At 46.8% G+C, this 23,665-nt stretch overlaps 1 protein-coding gene across 1 annotated transcript in view; it reads left to right on the top strand.

The window, feature by feature from the left end:
* Nucleotides 1-21,525, top strand: part of LOC149364349 (calpain-A-like) — a 38,761-nt gene extending 17,236 nt beyond the window's left edge. Inside the window, exons 10-19 of the mRNA XM_089574292.1 lie at nucleotides 2,042-2,205; nucleotides 3,302-3,516; nucleotides 5,870-5,912; nucleotides 9,074-9,323; nucleotides 9,892-9,950; nucleotides 11,663-11,731; nucleotides 12,860-12,938; nucleotides 18,333-18,446; nucleotides 21,253-21,311; nucleotides 21,393-21,525. Coding sequence (XP_089430418.1) covers nucleotides 2,042-2,205; nucleotides 3,302-3,516; nucleotides 5,870-5,912; nucleotides 9,074-9,323; nucleotides 9,892-9,950; nucleotides 11,663-11,731; nucleotides 12,860-12,938; nucleotides 18,333-18,446; nucleotides 21,253-21,311; nucleotides 21,393-21,419 — 1,079 coding nt within the window. The 3' untranslated portion in view covers nucleotides 21,420-21,525. The remainder of the gene's footprint in view (nucleotides 1-2,041; nucleotides 2,206-3,301; nucleotides 3,517-5,869; nucleotides 5,913-9,073; nucleotides 9,324-9,891; nucleotides 9,951-11,662; nucleotides 11,732-12,859; nucleotides 12,939-18,332; nucleotides 18,447-21,252; nucleotides 21,312-21,392) is intronic.
* Nucleotides 21,526-23,665: the final 2,140 nt, after the last annotated feature.

Genomic DNA, 23,665 nt, shown 5'->3' on the forward strand with positions numbered 1-23,665 from the left:
AGCTTCTTGAACTTATAATAGAAACTACTGCAAATACTGCTGAACCGTGCAACAATGACGACTCACGGATATGAAAAAAAATACCGAAGAAACTTTGGAAATTATAAACTGCGCTTGGCAAAAGCCTTGTGGTTAACCCACCGCATATACCATATTGTACATGGCGCCGCAGTGGAATGGTGTCGGGGGAATACGGAGTCCGCTACCGCTTCCCCGAACCGCTTGGCACGGAATCACTGGGCCGTGTCATGACCGGGATGTAAACCAGCCGAAGATATATTAAGGCGCAGATTCCATCGACCGGGATGACCACGGTGGCGACAACAGTAGCGGCAATTTCGACGGGTCGTTTGATCCCGCGATGAGTCCACCAAAAAAAAAAAAAAGGATGACTGGCTGAGAAGTAGCCGGTGGAGTTCTTCCCACGCTCGGCTCGGTTCGAACGACCTTCCCTTTCGTTCCCCTCGAGAAGCAACCGACGATGGACAGACGACAGGGGAAGAAGGGATTGACCGCGTCTGAGAGGAGCCGTCTCGAATCGGAGAGAGCCAGCCGCAGTGGCGGCGCCAGCGCGCCTCACCTGTGTTTGTTCGAAAGACACGTATGTTGCACCACAGTGCGAAAAAGCTGCGGACTTGCGTTTCCTCCTCGCCAGTTCCCACGCGTGGACTCTGCAACAGGTGCCTCCGTTTGCTGTGCTGTGCTGTGCCAATCTGTGCGTCGTGTCGAAGGGGCGGAGCCTTAGGGTATTTAACCAGCGCCCTAAGTGAGAACGAACGCTCTGGGCCTTGGCGACAAGGCTCACCCAGTCGGTCAACGCTATGAACTTTTAATCCTTTTCCGTTTGCTCTTTTGTAAAATATGTAATTAAGTTTCTTAAAATTGTCAGTAAACCTGTTTGTGTTCTCGTTCCCAAATGTCGATTTCCATCCATCCTCGTCCCTTATCCGGCCCAACCACGCTACCCTGCATCACAACAACTGGCCACGCTACCGGACTTATAATAACTGGTGGCAGCGGTGGGATGCTGCTACCCGAGCTATGATAGCCGCTTCGGAGCAGTGCGTCTCACTCACTCGACTGCAACGAGACGTCTGGCGAAGGAGCGGCGGAGCAGCTGCCACCGCCGACGTGCGCGTGCTCGTTCTACCGCTGCTGTGTGACGTCACGGTTGCTATGCGCACCGGCGTGCCGGTTCCTAAGGAGGGAAGGAGGTTGCGCCGCTGCGCGGAGGAAAGGCCACAGTTGGCACGATTCCAGTGCACGGACGGACACCGCGAGTATGAGCCATAAATGGCTTTCGCCTTAACATTTCTCTGCTGTCATAAAAAAAAAATGACTGTTTAGCCGAAAGAAACATCCTGCTGACGAGATGGCGTTCAACAGAAGCACCGCATCGAATATGATGATGCAGATGCCTGCACCCTCCAAGAAAAAAAAAAGTCTACCAAGGTTTTGTTTAGGAAACGAGATTGGGCTAGGAAATGTTACCCAGTCGTTACTGTTTTTCACAGCGGCCAGCCAAATGATGAAGAGCGAATAAGAGCAAATGCCAGAATAACGTAAATACACTTCCTGCAAAACATTGCACTCGAGCCTTTCTCTGAAAACAGGGGCTGAACTTTGCCGCTGGCAAAAAAAAAAAAAAGATTCATTTTATTCATTCGTGCTCCAGCAGGTGTGAGCTACGAGCGTCTGATGCTGTGAAAGCCCTGCCTGACACAAAGCTTTCCTAAGTTTAACTTCTGTAAGGCATGTTTTGCGGTTCAGCACTGTTGGAATAACTGAAGCGTGCAATTGAAGGCGACGCTTCAAGCCCCAGTGCTACCACGGTGCAAAACTTTAAACTTTTGTTGATGGTGCCGGTGAAGTTCGTCAGCCAGGAGTTCGAAGGAGTTTGTTGGAGCTAGTTTATCAATAAGGTGCATACGAACAAGTCTTCCGCGGAATATTTTAGCAACCTTCACTTTTCCCGAAGCCTCATCTGCCGCTTTGTTGGAATTGCTTGTAACAGCACGATATTACCTCCTCATGGGCGCAGAAAATTTCGCCACAAACCCGCAGTACCTGGTGACGCTGCAGGAGCCCGACGACGAAGAAGAGGACGGCGAGTGCACGATGATCGTGGCGCTCCTTCAGCCGGGACGCCGTACTTTCACAGTGTCCGAAGACATGTGGCTCGCTATCGGCTTCGCTGTGTACGAGGTACTATTTTTTACCTTTTTCCTATAGGGCTGCGCTGGGAAGCTTGGCTGAATTATTATTTTTAACTTTTCTCATCCTCATCAGATTTACTAATGCCCTACATCACTCACCATCAAACTTGCATCGCTTTTCTAGTTCGCTTGTAGAGAAAAGATTAGGCAGATATTATGTACAATCACTCAATCGATAAAGAAATTAGGCAGACACGCAATCGTTCGATTAATGCTCGAGAACAATGAGTATAACACGGTGACTTGTCATCGCTGTGCCTTACTCGAGAAATATCCCGTCCCCATTTACGGCAAAACAGCGAGGCCAACTATGCAGCCGAAAACGCGTAGCAGAACCTGCTGACCTCGTAGACTGGACACCGGTAAGAAACACAAGATGCAACGTAATATGAACATTTAGGAGACCGTGACACAGAGGTCGGTGACCGAGTGGAGTGCACTGACCGAACACTGAATGTTCCGGCCACAGAATGACCTTTGAGTGATCGAACATGCTGTTGCGTGGAGCTTAATCAGTTTAAAAGGCTTCAACCCGAATCGTGGCATATTGAGCTCACAGAAGGAAGCATGATCTGATGCCTATATCTTTACCCTCCGCCATGGGTGAATGACCTCTGTTATTTGGACACAGTGAAGAAGCAAGGTCAGCTGCCTGCTTCATGCTAGTCACCCTTTGTCGAGGTACCGAGATGGTCCCGAAACGATGGGATTTAATTTTCAACCCTTCGAAGGTGCCAGAGACTCCTCTCCGCTATAAACCTAGCCAGACTGACTTCCGTCAGAGATGTCCACTACGGTCAAAGATCTGTCCCAGATATTTCTTGACCCTTATTGTGCCTGATTCTCTTCGCAGACTTTTTTGCTCACATTTCTCACTAACTCGCTCCTATTTGCTCACGCTCCTATCCGCCATTATTCATTTCCAACCCTCGGTTTATCTTTCTTTTTGTTCCTTATAATGAAGTGTTCTTGCACTGAATTCTTAGCAATCACATTAGTTGCTCCAGCCACTGAATGATACAGTCGGCCTAGTCGGTCCTCTTTGCTTCTTTGCTAGAGCCACACCTGTCGCCTTTCCTCGTCAGGTTGAAGATCCGGAGAGCAGCCCAGTCCCGCTGACAGCCCCGTACCTGTCGGACCGCAGGGTTGTTTTCGACACTGAGTGCGAATCATCGCACGAGGTGACCCGTCGCCTGAGGCTCTTGCCCGGAACTTTCTGCGTCATACCGTACACTCACGACGCAGACGTGGCGGGAGACTTCCTGCTCAGGATCTACACTGAGAAGAAGAGCTTCTACCGGTAGGTGCGCACACACTGCGAAGAATAACAAGGTCAACAAGGCACCGGGTGACGAGCCTTGCCTGCTTCATTAAGGTTTCGTTAGCATGATGGGTTTATTGTGCTCAAATGGCGGCTCACATTAGACACCTTTAGCGTACCGTTTTACTGTTACCGGTACCGGTACCGTAGTACCGGGAGCCTGCGCGCAGCGAATGCGCAAATCGCCTTGACGGCGCCAGATGGCGCCAGGTACCCGGCTGCTGCGCGCGCGGCTGCATTATCGGGACCAATCAGCGCGTGTTCAGCGGCGGGGTGGGGCCAGGTACCCGGCTGCTGCGCGCGCGCCTGCAGTATCGGGACCAATCAGCGAGTGTTCAGCGGCGGGGTGGGGCCAGGTACCCGGCTGTTGCGCGCGCGCCTTCAGTATCGGGACCAATCAGCGCGTGTTCAGCGGCGGTGGGCGGGCTTTCTGCGCATACATGCTTTTATACCGCTGCCCTCTTCCTAGCTTTACTGGTCGAAAACAAATCGGGAAGTCACAGTACGCATGCGCAGTTCGTGCTGTTGACAGGTGCAAGCGACAAATGGCGGCAGCTGCCATGCACGCACCTGCCACTTTGTAGGTGGAGTTGTCACCTCGTGGAAGCGAATCGCGCTTGCGTCGCTCAAGTGCATTTTTGTGCTCCACATCTTGTGAAAAAGGAGGATTGGATGGACATGCAGAATGCTGTAGAGCAGACTACCGAAAGCTCGAGGAATCTTACTCTATAAATAAAAAAATCTTGATAAATTTGTTTGCTAGTACCGAGGGCGCTGCTTCACTCAGTTGTGCGATGTTTGAACAATGCCATCATAACATATATTGTATATCGCCGTTCGTGCAATGTTTCATGAGGCCGCTTGTATAAAAACTGTGCTTTAAGAAACCGGGAGGACGTTTAGACACGAAAGGAGCAGTGCCTAGTCGCATGGCGTCGTCAACCGTAAGATGTTTCCCACAATGAACAAAGATTATGAGAACAGTGGGTACTTGGGCTGATTGTTTGTACATAGTTTCACAGGAAAGAATGGCGCAACTACAATAAACAGGTTGTTGGAAGAAGACCACAGCACAATGGCGCGCGCGCGCTGCGTTCTCCTTCCAACGTCCTGTTTTTATCGCGCCATTCCTTCCTGTGAAAGAACGATTCTTCTTGAACGTCAAACCGGGAAACTGGCATCGCCTTCCATGACGTCGCTTGAAACCTTGACGCAATGGCGGTGAGGCTCCCGTAATACGGAAAATCCAGTGTCAGCATTGCCGGTGTTGTGAGCGAAAAATCAGATGGCCCTCTTGCTACCAAGGTCACGTGAGATTGTGACGTCATCGCAACGTGGATCTCACAAGCTCCAACGGTGGATGGCTGGGATTGAAACAGCCACCTGCCTGGAAGAGGGGCGCATCACTTAACCGCTGCACCACTGCGCCAGGAGTGATATCAGTACACCACACGATCTATGATTGTAGGGTAGATAAGGACCAATTCCGCATTTAAAGTCATGTATGCAGAGTCAAGGCGTAGTGATACGCAGACCAAATCACAGGTCGCTGGAGAAAGCCATCAACGCTGTGGCGTCATACACTTAAGGTGAAGCCTTACTCTTACGGTTGCTTGCTCTTACAAGAGAATGCTTACTCTTATAAGAGAACGCTAAAGTGGAGTTATCGCGAGGTGTTAGGTTCTATAAGGAAGGAAATGTCATAAACAAACAGTGAAAATTTAAAAACTAGTAGTCCGTTAGCTAAGCAGTGTTGTCTATCAAAAACTGGTTTCGTGCATGGTAGCCTCAGCTCTTTATGTACCATAAAACCCAACACAGGCGCGCGCACACACACACACGCTCTCAGTACAGAGAATACTATGCGTACAATAGAAATAGTGCACGTTAAAGCACCCCAGGTGGTCGAAATTTCCGGAGCTTTCCACTACGGCGTCTCTCATAGCCTTATTCGCTTTGGGACGTTAAACCCCATAAACCAAACCAAGAATTTCACGTTGAGAATGGATATAACGATGCAACAAAAATACACAATATCTCAGAAAAAGCTGGTAATCTACCATGTTGTTTGCCAGGCAACAAATTACATTGGAGAGCACGATTGGAGCCGGTCAGTTGGGTGGGGAGTCTAATTTCTTTTAATTCACGCAACATCTATGGATGTAGACTAGCATCTATAGCGTGATTTTTGCAGCGCACTCGTCGTCTGTGAACCTAACAGCTCTTGAAGGCTGAACGGCTATGTGTTCTTCCTGAACAACTTTGATAATCTTCACCTCTGACGAAGCCGTCAGTGTATTGTTTTCGGCATTTTTTTTTCTATTTTTTGCAGAGAGAATGATCAGGAGGCCGCAATACGCGAAGAGCCATCTCAGGTTTGTGCCGCTCAGATATTTTTCTTTTTTGATTCGCGGAAGCCGTGTCATGCACACGTTTATATTATGCGTGCTTCTTTTTAACATTTCGTGGGTCGCCAAATCCATTAAATTAATATTTAAACTACCTAGTTCGTAACTGCAACAAACGTTCATTACATACAGAGTTAACGGCTTGTTCCTTGGTCACAGTGCTCTATTTGAAAACATGCCAGAGCGGGAACGGGAAGGTGGGAAGCAGCAGTTAATAAGTTTTTCTTTCGTGTAATTAAATTTACTCGTCCATTCTTTTAAAGTCGAAGTAAGCATGTTTTTATGATGCCCCCCCCCCCCCCCCTCTTACCCTTTTTTTTTTTAACTGGTGTCTATATGGGGATCGAAGTTTTGTAGTCTTTAAGCGATGATAAGCTTAACGCAGATCATTCTAAAGATGGAGATTATACTTTCACTGAAAAGAGGGCGTTTTAGCCCAGAAAAGACAAGAAAGAAATGAAACAAGTGTCGCCACCGCCGGTCGATTTCGCAAGTACACTGCGTTCGTCGACGCAGACTTTCTTTCGCGGATCCGAGAGGCAAGGCTACACCACCATTCACTTCAAAACGGGGATCACGGAGTTCTTTTCTCTGTAGACTTCACGAGTTGGAATCGGATGACGAGAAGGTTTTTAAATGCATTTTTTTTTTCAGCAATAAATGCATACATTACAGACCGACAAGCATCGCCATAAAGAAAGGAGCAATAGAATCATTTTTTAGTGAGAAAAATATTGAATCGATTCGTCCTGAATGTTTCCTACAAGGCTCAGCGCAAGAAAAGCCATGCAGTTATGGGTAATCAGTGCTTCTGAATAGGTTCCCGGGTTTAGGGAGAGAGTTGGCTTTTGTGACGCATGCGTACACAGCTGCGTCAACAAGTGATGCATATTCGTTGCGCTATTTCCTCCAAGATGGATAAAAAGACAGGTGAGGTGAAACGGGAAGGCACAGTAACCGCCTCACTGGTTGGTAGGCTGGAACGTAACAAGATAAACGGGATGAAGGGCGGAAAACTAGGGCAGCGAGTCAACGAAGCTACATAACATTCCCGGCCCATGGCGTGAGGGGGGGTTAGCCCCACATTGCTTGTGTTCTGAACAGTGATATGCCCCGACTTACCGAACACCTCTTATCGTCCCTGCGCGATATCGCGACGGCGAATTGTAGGCTGAGTTTAAATGAAGCCTCCAGGCTGTGGGTAAAGTTGGCTAGGCCAGCCAAAGGCTATGCACAGCTTTCCTCGGTATCTTTGAAAAAACCAATGCTAAAGAACGAGGAATCGCTTATCTCTCACTGGCTTATTATTTTTCAATCTTTTTAGGTCGCCCCAACCTAATATACATGGTGTGTTCTGAAAGTAGTAGGACTCATTTTTTAAAACAAAACTTATTCAAGATAATAGTACAAACGATTACAATTTTTTAAGGTAGCACCCTTCCGCACCTATACGCTGCTGCCAATGAGTTTTACAGTTTTCGTACGCCTCCAGGAACGCCTGGACCGGAATGCTGTTTAGCTCCCTCGTCACGGCCTGTTGAACCCCCTCTACCGATCCGTGATGTTTCCCCTCGAGCGTCGATTTTATTCTCGGGAATAGAAAAAAGTCTGGCGGGGCCAAATCGAGGCTGTAGGGGGGCTGAGACAGCGTTGCCGCCTTGTGCGGGACAAAAAATCGGGGTCCTCATTCAGATGACGAAGAAGATCCTACCGGTTGGCCTTTTCCTCATCTGACAACACTCCCGGCACCAACTTCGCGCACGCTTTCCTCATGGCTAAGTTTTCTGTCACGATCTCAAAAACTTGGGTTTGAGGAATGCTCAAGTCATCAGCAATCATTCTGATACTTATTCTACGATCACTGTTAAGCAAATGTTTCACTCGCTACACATTTTCGTTGGTCTTGCTGGTCGAAGGACGTCTGGAGCAGTCGTCTTCCTCTACTCTTTTCTTACCTTCTCGGAAAAGCTTGTGCCACTCAAAAAACACCTGATCTACCCATGGAAGCATCACCGTAGGCCTCCTTAATCATATTGTGAGTCTCTTGGCCCGTTTTAACAAGATTTACTCAAAATTTGATGGCGTATCGCTGATCCAGTAAACGCTCGACGATTCTGCGTGACGAGACGTTTCGACAGGGGTTCACAGTACCAGCGACCTCCTCTCTTCAACGGCCGAGAGCCGACTGCCGATTTTCCCCAGCATTCCCAATATCCCCCTTCAACGATCCTGCACGCTCAGACCACCTCTCGTCCGCCCGTTCGCCCAGGAAAAAACCAGTCCTACTACTTTCAGAACAGACCTGTATATGTTCATTTCACTAGCCCGTTGTGCCACCTGGCGGTGTGGGCAGGGCGCTTTCATTTTGCATCCTTTTTAAAGCCCTTTCTAACATGTGTCCATTTCACTATAAGGTTTCAGCAAAACCATCTGGATCTATTTCTTACGTTCGACGAAAACTCGTCTGGTCGGGCAGAAGATTCATGAATATAATGTAAGGAACGCCGACCAAAGGTTGTTAATAAGAAGACGAAGACGTTTCGGCTTCCATACGGAAGCCTTGATCACTCTTCCAAGGCTTCCGTAAGGAAGCCGAAACGTCTTCGTCTTCGTATTAACAACCTTTGGTCGGAGATTTCCATTAACTTCATGATTTATTTCTTTCGTCGAAAAATATTTCGCTGACTATTTCTGTGTACGTTAACGTTTTTCTGGTACCGAGAAATATGCTTTTATGGCTGTGGATATTGAATTAAAAATTTTTTCGCCACTAGATTCCAACTCGCGGCATGCACACCTGGGCGAACTGGTTGCCGACAATTTGGAGTGCAGGGAGGGGTAGGACAACATCTTTGATTCGCACTATAAATTTGGTGTGAACGTACGCAGTTTTTTACTTGTTAAATTGGCCGGCGATGAGACACCTGTGCTTTGCTTTTTTAAAGGTTTTCTAGCTCATAAAGGCTCAATTTTTTTGTGACAAAGGTCTTCTTGTCGTTAGAACACCGTAGTCTATCAGTGCAGGCCAACTTCATTCTTTACTCTGTGTCCTCTTAACCATAAATAGTGGTTACGCATAAGTTGTCAGCTATGAAAACCTGCCATATGTGAAATCACTGCTTTCCCAGAGCGCTAAAACAACAGACGAGACTGAGAGCAGTGAAGGCCCCGGCACCGAAGAAGGTGGTGAAGAGGGTGACGAAGGAGAGGACGAAGGAGAGGACGAAGGAGAGGACGAAGGAGAGGACGAAGGAGAGGACGAAGGAGAGGACGAAGTCGAGGAGAACGTGAGAGAGGCCTTCGACTTGGTGGCCAGCAAAGGCGGCACCGTCAACTGCTACTCGCTCCAGGTTCTGCTAAAAAATCTGAGCGAGCAAAGTACGTTCGCAACAGCTACTGCTTTAATTCGGACGACACTCCAGCGTATTCTTTTACTTAGTGTAGTCCCTGGTACCATACATAGTTCAGGAGACATTCGTTCATTCTAGAACTCGCTTAATTCGAACATCCGGTTGATCCGAACTAACGAGCTGGCCACGTCAACATCGAGATTTTAAAAATAAGGTCCCAAAATGTGAACTCGGCATAATTAGGACAAATTTTCAGTCTTCTTTTAGTTCGGATTACCGAGAGTCGACTGTGACACGTAAACAACAAAAGAAAAAGTAAGGACACACAGCTGTCTGTTTCCACGAGAAGAAAGCCCTCCGTCATTGCAGCGAGCGGCGTAAAGGGGTGCGAAAGAATTAGAGCGACTGAAGACGATAGAAGGACAGCTAACTGAAAAAAAAACGGAAGCGTTTTTGGGTGTAGTTTTTTTTTTTTTCACGTTATTTCACGTTTTTTCGCGTTATGAAGCAGGTGTCCCACGTTCGGCTAGCTCGTACCGCTGCGCAGATACTTCTTAGAAGGGAAAAAACGACCGCCGCCACGACTCTGATTTCAGATGGAAATGCCCTGGAGTTCTCCTTGGATACTTGCCGGAGCATGGTGGCCCTCATGGATGTATCCTTGGTGATTTTGCTTTGCGTTTTGTTGCATGTTGCCCCCATTTGCATAGCGCGAAGGTGGGGCAGCATATATGAATAAGTCAGTCAATCGGTCGCGTGGTAACTCAGCATCCTTGAGTTTTATTTGACGTAACGGCAAGGATTCCCATATCACCTGAGAATTTACGCTGTCTACAACTAGCGAGATCTTCATACGCGTAAACAAGCCTCAAGGCCTGAAGCCTCAAGCCTTATTTTGACTCAGATATACGAGATATAGATGTAATGCGAAGGCAAGATAACCGATGTTCCTAAAGGCAAACAGACTGGACTACAAGGGAATGTTTGCGTAGCAGGGGGCGGCAAAAAGTTAGGTGGGCGGATGAGATTAAGAAGTTTGCGGGGATACGGTGGCCGCAGCTCACACAGGACAGGGTTAATGGAGAGTGATGTGAGAGGCCTTTGTCCTGCAGTGGCCCAGTCAGGCTGATGATGGTGATAATGATGATAACAATACGAGGGAGTTAACAACAGGCAAACAATATTCGGTGGTCGTCTTACTTGATTCTCGAGAAGAAAAAGATAAAGATGTTAGCGTAGCATGTTTCAATTCAGATGCATGTAAACATAGAACTTCGACGTGACGAATAGAAACTCTTGGGATGGCTTGTTAGAGTCTTTTGAGAAAAAATCATTACCGACACCGTTGCATAGACCACAATTCACTATCGACTACATGCGCTGGGGGCAAGAGCCTGTCTACCTCGCTTCAAAGTTGATTAAGGAAACCAACCTACGCTGAATGCGATGCCACTGTATATAAAGTGCCAATTCTGTATAGTAAGTTTCAATTCCATTGTTTGCCTGCGTACGATACGTTTCTCTTTTGCAGATCTCATCTATTCACACTGTGCATAGTCCAAAATACGCTGACTAAAGTTGTGAATTGTTATTTTTTATAAATATACGCTCCTGCGCGGAGGAAGCACATGTCCAGAATTTTTGGACGAAAATTTTTAAAACTGGAATATTGCCAGGAGCGGTTAAGGATTATTGAAAGTAATAGTTCTTTTGCCGATGCATGCCAATACCTTTCTTTTAAAGTTTTTTCATTGCTTGCACCGAGCAGTTAAGACTGTAATAGAAAACCAATGAGGAAAGCTTTGGACGCCAGCAAAAACGTTAACTGCAAGAAAATGCAAGCCTGCCGATAGGAGATCGGCGAATATGCTGACTATTGACTATTGAGTTAAATCTTGCAAAATATATGAAAAAAGTGTTTTTAAGCTTTTTTCTGGTGAAAAATGCTTTGGTCGGAGTTGCTGAGTATGAATAACAGAGACAACAAATAGTAGCGACGGCGAAGGAAAAAAAGGCAGCATTTGGAACCCTAGTCTGTTCAGCTCTTTGGCTCTATAGATAAAGAATCTTTATGGTTAAATAGGTAATCAATTTTAATGGTTTCTCTTTCAGAACAGTGGCTGTTTGGACAAAAAGGGGAGTTACGCTACTCAAATGTCGATTCACATTTCTTTGAGCTTGATCATATTGTTTTCTGTGTTTCTCACGTGTTTGTACTAAAGTTAACGTGATAATGAAGAATGTTTGGTAGACAAGCATTTTTTACACTTAATTAATGTATTCTTTGAGGCGGACAAACCGCTGACTGTTAGTCATGATTGGTCGATGTGTTGGAAGTGTTGCAGTCCTTGACATTCTGTGTGTAAGAGCAATTACATTGGAAAGCTTACTGTGCAAGAGTTTGATCGACTTCACAAGCTCATCATCAGATGGATGGTAAGTGTCTTATGGCTCATTAATACGAACGAGGGGGTGACAGAGATAGATGTGGTGAATATTGCAGTCTGTCTAGTCCAAGAAAGTAAACAGCGGCCCTTTTACGGACTCACAAAGCTACACATGCTGAAACAAAATCTTCATAGGCGCCACAATAACGAGGTGCAAACGCTATTAGTCAGCGTATACGGACATGCCAAGCAAACTAATAAAGTATTAATAAATGGTTCAGTTAACTACGCGATGTTTGCGTAAAACGGCCTCAAGCAGATATGAAAACAAGTGCTTCCTTAAACCTCTGGCTGAATTGCGCAGGACACAGTTAATATCTTATAACTAGTCAGCGAGTGGATTTAGTCACATTTCTGACGTAATTAACTGTATATAAAATTTTAATGAGGTGTTGTATAATCGTTCTATTTAAGGCGAAAGTCTTATATGGCTCATTCGCAAGGAACTTTGGCGGCGTCGGTGTCCAGGAAAAGTAGTGCAATAAATCCCCAATGGCGTTATCAGCAAAGGAAAAAAATTCTTCCGATGGGGCGGGGAATTTATCAAAGGACCTACAGAGTGCGCAGCGAGTCTACAGACTATAAGCCACAATAGTCTTAAAGAGGACCTCCCGCTCACACCCATAGGTATTCGGTTCCTCGCTGCTAACAAGAAGCTGATTCCATATGATGTGCTGATTCTACTTGGCTTGCATGTGTTCTGGCGGCTTCAAATGGTCGTCATCATGACGTTTGCCCTGCGTTCCGTAATTTTGTTGAGAATCTATGTTAGCTGCGTGACATCCCTGGACACCAAAGTTTCTGTGATGAAGTCACTGAAGCGATGGATGTTCTTGTTGAAATGAAAGTCCGTAAGTTTTGACCTAAAACCAACCCACATGTTTGGAGTGTTTTTCTACTTGCCGCAACAGGAATAAATAAAAAAACAGACAACAATAACGCGTTGCCTTTTGGCGAATAAAGGTGAACCGAGTGCATGCGTCAATTGCCTTACGACTGTATGCTAATCAGGAGGTATGTCATTAGAAAGGAAGAAAGTAATATAAACTCTAAAATCGATGCTTTCGCACTCAAGTAGTCTTAATTGGCCACCGCAATTTTTTTTTTTCAACGACAGGAAGCCTTCAGCGATCACGATAAAGACTCATCTGGCCAGCTGAGCACGTACGAGCTACGAAAAGCACTGCGAACGGCAGGTGAGAACAATTTTACAAACATTTAAATATTCAAGACCATGACTTTTATGAAATGCCAAGGAATGTAACGTTGTTCTCTGAATTTTATAACGGTCGAGACATGTGACAACGGGTGAATCGTGAACTCGACTGAAAACAGCCGCCGCGGTGGCTCAGCGGTTATGGTGCTCGGCTGCTGACCCGAAGACGCGGGTTCGATCCCGGCCGCGGCGGTTGAATTTCTTTGGAGGAGAAATTCTAGAGGCCCGCGTACTGTGCGATGTCAGTGCACGTTAAAGAACCCCAGGTGGTCGAAATTTCCGGAGCCCTCCACTACGGCGTCTCTCATAGCCTGAGTCGCTTTGGGACGTTAAACCCCATAAACCAAACCAAACCAAACCTGAAAACAGCACGTAGAAACGAGACAAGAGACGACACACACAGAGCGCTGGTTGGCAACTGAACGTTTACTTCGCAAAGTAAGAGCGAAATCGGAAAAACAAAGTGGGTCAGCAGGGAAAAAAATAACTGGGAAGAAAGAAGACGCAGGGTTCAACGCCACAAGAAAGCGGCCATCCAGACCCGCGACAATTGCCGGCTTGCTTAGTGGCACCGATGGCGGTAAGTGCATAAAAGATGCAACCCTTGGCGGCCTCGAGATGGAGACGGAGCTCAAAGGCAGAGAACGTACCAAACGGGGGCTGGAAAGTCTCGTCAGACTGGTGGCAGCCTGAAGGTTACTCGGAGAGCGCCCAGCGAGCGAGCGAGCGAGCGAGCGTGGCTTCAGCTAATTGGCTCACTGTGGCTTGACTTGACCATCAGAGGGCCAAACACTTCCTTTTTCTAACACGACATACTTACTACTGCAATATAAGGATTACTAATCTAAAGAATATGCTAAAAACACAATGTCTTTATTTAGCAATTTTAGTATAATATAAACAAGCATGACTCTTAATCGTATAAGCGTAACTCTGGTATTCACCAATAGGCAGCACAGCGCTCCCCTCTACTCTAGGGTGTCTGGATGCTCGCCCTCGCCCCCGCTCGCCCTCGCCCCCGCTCCGTTCAAGGTGGGGACATTCTTTGAAGGACCTGTTGCCGCCTCGACCGGTTTTCGTAGCCGCTGTCCGCCATTGCCTAGCCCACTCTCCGCAGAGCCAGCACGTGTGAACTTCGCGCGGCCGCCTGGCCGTGGTGTTCGGCACGGAATGCCTGGCTGCTATGTGCCGCTTTGCTATCACTTTCCGACGGAGCCGAAGAGAAGACTTCTGTGGATCGCAAAAGTCAAGCGTGATAAGTGGCAGCCGACGAAGGGATCTGAACAAAATGTTGAGACCCAATCTCGAAACTTGCGAACAGCACAAGGAAGCCGCCCAGAAGATGCTCATCTCAAGCTACGCACGGCTGCGGCTGCGCATACACCTTCAAAAGATTGGAGCAAGAACAGTCAGTGGAAACGCAAGTAAGACATGTGCAAGGGCAAGCCTGCCGTGAACTCTGAAATTGTCCTGCAGTGCCCTGTACATCGCCGCAGCATATCCCCATTCATATTACCTTAGTAACAGTGGTATTTTTTTTTGCTCCTTTCTTCAATACCATCTCGTCCTGCATTTTTAATTGTTTTCTGTAGTGTATTACCTTGCATTTTTACGCTGCACAGCTCATTTTCCCCTTCGAACTATAACAGCATCCGAATAAAATCCTTCAAAAGTTTGCTCGGTGTGTTCAATATGCCTGTTTTAAACTGTGTATTCAAAGCTAGTGTGAAATTCGCTGCTTAAATTTATTCCCCAAGTCTGACATAAATGCTAGAATTTTCGTTCATTAGGTTACTTTCATTCATTCTTTCAGCAATTGAAGCTCATATCTTAATGTCCCGTAATGACAGTTTAGAAAAATAAAATTTTGTCAGCCCGCCTTGCCTTGGGAAGGTGCAGCACCTAGAGCTCGATAGGCTAAAGAGAAGCTCACACCATGCCAGTAAAAATCAGTGAACTACGGCATCTGTCATACCTCGAGAATAGAGCGATTCACATCGCATACTTTCTAAGCGAACAATTACTGCACTGTGTTTCGAAGCAAAACACGCTGCATTCGTGAACGATATCATGTCGCAGCATGGGTTGAGCAAAACTGTCCCATTAAAAACTTTAGCTTCCTTGGTCTATTATTTTGTCCTGCTCCCTCTTCAAGTAATTTTATTAGCACGAAACGTGCACGCGGACGAGAAACTAGGGCCATAGTCGTATGCTTGCAGCGCGCTCCCTGAAAGAGGGCTATGCAATGGCGGACGCCGTAGCAGACGACGCGGTTGTCCTCACCCTGAACGGAGCGGGGGCGAGGGCGCGCATCCAGGCACCCTACTCTACTCCGCTCTACGATGCTCATTCGGGCGTTTTAGAACTTCCGCTAGAACTTCTTACTCGCGCTATTGTCCGCTGGTGCTCCACCAGGTGGCTCCACCAGGGGAGCTGAACGTAAATCCACTCAGCTAAAAGTCTCTATCTAAACGCAACTATAGAAACTCCGCTATAGAAATTAAAAACATCTTTTCGCGCTGCCGCGCGACTCCCCTTGCATTTGCACCACGGACCCCCGTGCGCTCTCTTCCAACCCCCTTCGCTTATCTCGCTTTCCATTTCCCACGGCCTTCACGAGAGTTTCAAGTCATCGCTGTCGATTAGTTAGCCCAGTTAGCCCCCCTTCCGGACACTTCCTGCCTCTGAGCTCCGTCGCTGCTTCGGTGCTGCCAAGGGATTTACTTTTATTTGCAGCTTTATTTTTGCGCTCCTTTGCCGCCATCAGGGTCGCTAAGCAAGCCGGCAATTGTGGCGAATCGGGATGCCGGTTTCCTGTGCCACTGAACTCAGTGTCTTCTTTCCTCTTCGTTATATTGTCCTCCACCCCCATTTTATCTCGAATTTCGCTGGTTTCGGGGGGGGGGGGGGGGGGGACGAAGTGAAACAGCGCTGAAGACCCTGGCCAATGCCCCTCCGTGGGTATGTGCCATTAAGACTGAGGACATCATCATCATCATTAGACAGGACACAATGAGAGAATGCTATGTCACCAACTGAGTCTGCACTTCATATTCTCTTCAAATGTCCAGCGTACGCCAACGAACTTGCGCAATATGAACAATGCATGCAGTCCGTCACCCAAATGCTCCTGACAGTGGACTATTCTATATTAGGTCTTTCAGGCTGCTACAGACAGCATCGACGTGCAATGATATTCTTATTTGCCTATTTAGACGCTATTAGTGTTTTGGACAAACTCTAAATTGATAGAACACTTGATCACCCGGCTGTGCATGCACAGAACTTGACTTCGGTCTCAAACAAAGTCTCGGCCAGTGTGCAGATGCAGTCACAGCGCCTGAAAAGGGCTGGTTTCCCACAAGAAACCATCGCCTCTGTGGTTGAAAGCCTAGTGAAGGAGCTAAACTCTGGAAAGCGAAAAGAAAAGGCACCCCAGACTAGGCGTCCGGCGGTGATCCCCTACATACACAACGTGTCGCACCGGCTTAAAAAAGTGGCCGAGAAGTGCGGGGTATCCGTCGTGTTTTCAGCGCCCAATAAGCTCTCACAAATGTGTCGAGCTGTCAACGAGGTGAATGACCATCCTGGGTGCACAACGAAGCATGCCACCCGTTTCACAACCTGCGTCACAGGGGTGGTCTACGAGATTCCGCTCTCGTGCAAGAAATCGTACATTGGCCAGACAGGCAGGTGCCTGAACGATAGGTTGAGGGAACACCGTCGTGCTGTGCAAGCTGTAGCAACGGATGGGCACCTAGCAGAACACTGCAAGTCATGTAAAAAATGCAAAGCAAATGAGCCGCAGTTCAATGCCACACGCACGTGCGGTAAAGGAAAAGAGAGGCTTCACAGAGAAATTATAGAGGCCTATCGTATTGTAAAGAAAGCTGAAAAATGTATCAGCACTCCTTCCCTGACCTTATCACGCAAGGAAATTGCTTACCTTGATACCTGTTCACGCTAAACACACTTGTGATAAAGCCGATTCATTGTTTGGTTAATAATTTGTTTCCGCCCTCTATGTATCTGTATATATGTGTTTTTTCCGGAGTAAAGAACTAGTTGATGTCAAGCGTTTGTCCTGCGTGCTTCTTCTTCTTATTGTCCCTGTCTTTTTATTGCGCTTTTCTAAGTTCAACATGTATTACCAACTCGCCCAACTTTCTGCATTGCTTGAATCGAACATGCATGGGAACAGACTCCTGTTATAGTACCGTCTTTGTCAAAAGTAACCAGGCTGTATGGTTTGCTTCTAGCTTGTATAGTGGAGCCCTTGTGACTTTCCTAAAGACCAAAAGTTGTTGGAAGGTGAGAAGACCCCCCAGCCCTTACCTTTAACGACCATTTCAGCTTCTGGGAAGCAGTAAGGGCTCCACTGTACGAGCTAGAAGCAAACCATGCAGCCTGGTTACTTTTGACAAGGACTGTACGTACTTAACACAGCGTGTCGCTGTGCGTCAGGAGGTTTCCGAGCAATAAAATACAGAACCTTCATGTGTGAATAAAATTTCAGGTGCTATTTGTGATATATTTGTGATATATTTGATGTATTTTATATATTTGTGATGTACGGTGATATTTGTGCTTTGTTTCAGAGGGTTTAGAGTTTGCAGGGGCTGACAAGCTTAGCAAGAACGATGCTCTGTAATTAACAGCCTAATACAGAAGGGCTTGCTCACTGTAGTCGGTACGAAAACTTAATAATCACTACCGCTAGTGATTGTAAACCTATCAAGACTTTCGGTGAACCTATTGCTTACCCAGTTTTTCTAATAAGAATAAAAGTTCGCGCAGGGCGAAACCATTTCTGCATTTCTCTCTTTTCGCTTCTTTCGGAATTGCGCCGACTTTAATGTTATACTTGTAATATTCACATCACCTTGGAAGACAGAAAACGAGAGTAAAATGTAACCCGGTGAGTTTTAGCATAGCATTTCTCCCCTGCAATGCAAAATAAAACTAATCGAAATACTAATCGAGACAAATACTAAAAGACCCAAATTGTACTATTACAAGGGGTGTCACTATGTTGGCGGTGCAATCGGCCCTGGATATCAAGTGGAATGCCTACGCAAATGCCTATGCAGATGCGTACACAGCCCAGACGCACGCATCATTTCTCGTTCTAACATTCGGAGTATAAGCACTGCAAAGTAGCCAGGCTTTTAGCGTACGCAAAGCCTTAGCGTATGCCGGCCTACGTAATACTAAAACTGCCTAATGTTGTATTAAGCTCCTTTATTTTCAGGTAACCGCGAGGGTTTTTCACACCAGACGTACGAAAGTTTCTTGTAGAACCATGCTGTTCGGCAATGCATACGTCCGGTTTGTTAAAGCTATTTGCTATACCGTTGCTCTCAATTTGTCTTAGGTTACAGCGTGAACCAGCACGTGCTGAAGGCTCTCATCCTACGCTACGGCCATGACCACAAGATCAGCCTTTCAGACTTCATCGGCTGTGCCGTCAAGCTCATGTGCATGATAGGTTGGTATGGCATGAACTAAGCCCCCTCATGCTTTAATGGTTCATGATGCTTTAAAGGGAAAAAAAATCTCAGTCTCTGAACCACGACGTATACAGGAAGGATCCTGGTTAATTAAACCACTTCGTATTATGTAGGAAGTTTCGCATGTAGCGCTTACCGAAGCACGAGCGCCATGGTAGGGGGAAGGAGGGGGGGGGGGGGGGGGGGGGGCAACAAGCGACCTTATGTTCCGCTGCGAAAGGCCACAACAGCCTAGCCTTTTGCTTGAATACATCACCCCTAGCAGGATTTAGAGCACATCTTCTGGGTAAATTCGGCTAAACAAAGCTTCCATTCAAAGAAATGTCAGTACTGAACTAAGACTTGTAAACAAACACGTTGGAACTCCGCGGCGATTACTCCAGAAACCAAAATGAATAAACCTGCTGGAGCGTCATATAGTGGACAAAGGAGGTAATAATGTGTTGATAGTATAAAGACGGCTGTTTCGAGCTTCGCGTTATCGTCCAGTTAAGACCTCAATACATTTGTATATAATGCACAGTCTTCGCCAAAAGTAACCAGGCCGCATGGTTTTCTTCTCAGTCAGTCGTAAGGAGAATCCCTGTTCTCACCTTCAAAGTACTTTTTTTCTTTAAGGAAGTCGTGAGGGCTCTACTATACGAATGAGAAGCAAACCATTCAGCCTGGTTACTTTTGGCAAAGACTGTACGTCTCGGCTATGTATAATCGCACTCCCTTATCTTGCTTGTGGCAAGGGCCACACTTCCGGTGATTTCCGAGTTAAGAGTATTTTGGGCATTTTCTCTTTCTTCCTACTACACGCCTAAATTTAAGCCGTTGCATAAATGTAAGGACGAAGCGGACAACCACCCAGCCATCCCCTCACAACCGTTATTGCACTGTTGTGGGATGGATGGGATACAAGTCGAACGAATGTCGCCAGCACTGACTACGCCTAAAGCTCCTTGAAGAAAAGCGTGGAGGCAGGTCCGAACTTCGGATCATATCTTTAGACCCAAGGTGAAAGCGTGAATCCTCTTGAAACTGATATGGATATATTTGTTATGTTGGGAGTGGTCAGTGATGACTGTTGGACGCGGAATTCGAATCAAGGTCCTAGGCTCCCTTTCTTCACGGCCACAGTTACGGAGAAGATAATTTTAAAATACTCTTTTTACAGAAATGTACCTCCGTGACAAAAGAACTGCGAATTTTTTTTTGGTACATAGCTTGTCAGAAGAGCATTAAGCCAGCCAAGTGCGAAATTTTTGCTTCGCTTTCTCGAGAGCAATGTAATCATTCAATATAAAAATAGCATGATACAAGTGAGGCAATTTTTTTCATGCCAATTTTGTCCGGTTTAAGAACTTTAACATATCTAGTCTGCCAAAATCTGTTAATTGTTTTGGGGAAGGCACGTTGATGCAGAAATTTAGAAGATTCTAGTATTCCTGTCAAAAAGAAACTGAGCGCCTATATCCAAATTTCTTTCAGTCAGTTTTTTTTATTTTGTTTTTTTCTTTCAAATCTGGTAGTGGGCACCATACCGTGACACGCATTGTAGTAGGTGAGCAATTAATGCATGCCAGTGCTGAGCGCTACATGGCGGATTGCCTTCTGATGAAAAAAGAGCAGGCTTGCAACAAACAAAAATTCAGGGGCATTTTGACTGTCTAAAGCGCGTAAAGGCGAAAGCATTTTTCCGCACTACGTTGATTCCCTCTGTGGTACTGGTGACGTCACCACTGGATGGCGTCACACATAATTAATGACTAATTACCGAGTAATGACAAATTACCAGTTTATTGCTAATTACTGATTATTATTATTATTATTATTATTATTATTATTATTATTATTATTATTATTATTATTATTATTATTATTATTATTATTATTATTATTATTATTATTATTATTATTATTATTCAATAAACCCCTAAAGGCCCTCAATCGAGGGTATTACATAGGGGGGAGCAATGACACACAACGCAAAATAATATTGAGCAAGCGCCAATGTGCAATACATAAGGACAGAAAGCACATGTAGAAAACAAAAGAAATAAACATTGTAATTTACACGAAAAAAAGAACAGATAGTGTTTTAGAGGCATAACAACCGCAGGAACAAAACAAAATAACAAAAAAGCTCAATGCAGCATGTGGTACAATCAATTAGTGAAGCTAAACAGACATTTGGGTAAGAAGGTCCTGAAACTTATTAAGATCCCGTTCAGAAGCGATGTGTGATGGAAGATGAAAGAGTTAGCAAACGAAGAAGTGTGGCATGATATGCGTTTAACTTTCAGCGGGTGGTCGCGACGTGGAAAGGAAATGAAGCAGTAATTCTCTGCCATATCGGTGGACACCCGAACCGCACCGCACAGGAAGGGAGGTAGTGGGAGTGAAAGAAAAAAGAGAGACCGTAATGAAGAAAGGGAAGATTGCATTTGAGAAAAGGAAATTACGCAGTAACTGTCTCACATATCTCGGTGGACATCCGTCATCCGTTTGATGATGTCAATGCGCTCGTCGATGAGACGTAAAGCCTGACAGACGGGAAAATGAGCTATTAAAGGCTTTCGCCTTAATAAAAAAAAAATCGCAGGTGGTTGAAATCAGTCATGTACAAACCTGTTGTGCGGACTTTGGGCGTAAAGTCTGACCTTAACACCACAGAAAGCGTTCCTTCGGAACTATGTATTTGCGAAATTGTTGCTTGTCTACATTTTCTATGGGACTTAGGGCTCTGTTACATGCCTTCGATTTTTTTTTAATTTTTTTTCGTTTTTTTCTTCGCAGATATTTACGACGACTTGGATCCGGAAAATGAGAACGCAGTTGTTCTCAGTCGCAACGAGGTAAGTACGGTGTCTCAAGCAAAAAACACGACAGCCGCTGTGATCACATCTCAAATGCGCGTATTTTGCGTTCTTTTGCAGTGGCTCAAGTACACAATGTATTGCTAGCCGACTCAGCGACAGCCCCTTCATGGACGTCTTCCAGGACTGCTGCGGGAAGTTCGGGAACATTGCGTGTTGAGTTAGTCTGCACACCTGATTACCAATAATAAAGGGTCACTCTTTCGATCGCGTTACTACTCTTCCGATACCACGTGATCTGCTTCCACCAATGACAATGTGAGTAAGCTGGGCATCCGCCATGAGAGCTATTGATGGCCTGCGAGTCGGCTATCCCTGCAAGGGAAGAACGGGAAAGGGTCGGTACTGTCGGTGCGATCAAAGTAGAACAAATCTGAGAACCTCCTTTTACTACACTGGAATGACCTGGCATTTTTCGGTGGCGATGCTGTTCATGCGGTAGGTAAGTCCATAATGCCTCATTTTGCTACTTTTTTTTCACCGGCCTCCGCGAAAACTCCGCACCTGGTGCAGACCAGATCACAAACTCCATGCTCCGTAATCAGGACGACCAATCGATCACCCAGATTACGGAATACTTCAACCAGTGCTGGAGGGATGGTAACCTCCCGCAGTCCTGGCGCCACGCGAAGGTAATATTCATACCCAAACCCCACAAACCACTTACAATCCAAATCCTTCGCCCGATTTCGCTAACCTCATGCCTCGGGAAGCTCCTCCAGCATGTTGTGTTAGCGAGACTCACAAGTCACATGGCGGACAACAATCTTTAACCGCATAGCAGGGTGGGATTTCGCCCCCATCTATCCGCACAGGACGCCATGCTGCAACCCACACACGACCTTTTCGACCCGCTTCTTCCAGGTCGCACTAAGACAGTCTTAGCTTTGGATTTTACCGAAGCTTTTGATCGCATTAAACATCAGGTGATCATGACTGCCCTTTCCCCATTGAATGTGGGTGTGCTCACGTACGCCTACACTCAAGCATTCCTCACTGACCGCACGGCTGAGATACACTTCGGCCCTCTGTCTTCCCCCTCCTACACGCTTCAGAGTATCGGCACCCCTCAAGAGTCCGTCCTTTCCCCCTTTCTGTTTAACATTACCCTCATCCTCCTCGCCCGAAAATTAGCAAGTATTCCCCACCTGAAGCACACTATGCCGACGATACCGCTCTGTGGACCACCCACGGCAGTGACGGCGGCATAGAGAACACCTTACAGGAAGCAGCCACACTCACCCAAAATTACGCACGGACCATCGGACTGTCTTGCTCCCCAGAGAAGTCCGAACTCTTCCTCATCCGGCCTAAGAACCACCGCTGGCCCCGCTCCACCACTGCCGTTGAACTGAATGGTGGCCCGGTACCTGAGGTTGGCACCCTCCGTGTATTGGGCCTGCACATTCAGAACCGTGGCAAAAACACCACCCCCCTCAAGAAACTCAAGCAGGTTGTAGGCGCCATATCGCACCTCATCCGCAGAGTTTCGGGACATCATAGAGGCATGAAGGAGCGCGACCTATGTAGCCTTATTCATGCCTTTGTCCTCAGCCGTGTGCTGTGCACTACCCCATACTTAAAACTATCCAAACATGACATAAACGCTTTGGAGGCTTTGATTCACAAGGCATTCAAGGTAGCACTTCATCTTCCCCTCAACACACCCACAGACAGATTACTAGGCCTGGGCCTCCACAACACTATCGGGAAACTGGTGGAGGCCCATCGACAGGCCCAATACATCAGGCTCACACAAACCTCCATAGGTCGGTATATCCTGGACTCCCTCGGAATCGGAATACCGGCCAACGACCCAACCCTCCTCGTCATCTTACGACCCCTTCACCGGGAGCTCCTCATCAGGCCGCTCACGAGGAATATGCACCCGTCCCACCATGAGCAGCGCCGCAGAGCCCGTGCGAAAGCACTCCATTGAGCGTACGGCTCCGAGCCGGACGCCGTATGGGTGATGAAGCGACAGCAGCTGTGGTGGACTTCTCTTTATCCGCCCTCCTCACACTACCTCTACCTCCAGACCCCCCCCAGAGGCTCCAGAGGAAGCCACCATTGCACTTGCTATCACCCGCACGGAAGCCCGGTACATTTTAAGTGACTCGAAAACTGCGATTCTAAATTTTGCTCGAGGCCGAGTCCATGTCCCTGCTTTTGGCGTACTGGACTCGCCCGATGCACCACCACCCCGCCAAGTGAAGCTGACATGGGTGCCTACGAACTTCATGAATCCCGGAAACGAGACCGCCAACCTTTTAGCCCGAAGTTCTTTAAACCGGGCTCAGGTGGCCTCGGATCGGGGATTCGCGAAGGAGCGC

Source organism: Amblyomma mixtum, chromosome 2 (genome assembly GCF_055824585.1).
Source record: "Amblyomma mixtum isolate Tamu chromosome 2, ASM5582458v1, whole genome shotgun sequence".
In the NCBI taxonomy this organism is placed as follows: Eukaryota; Metazoa; Arthropoda; class Arachnida; order Ixodida; family Ixodidae; genus Amblyomma; species Amblyomma mixtum.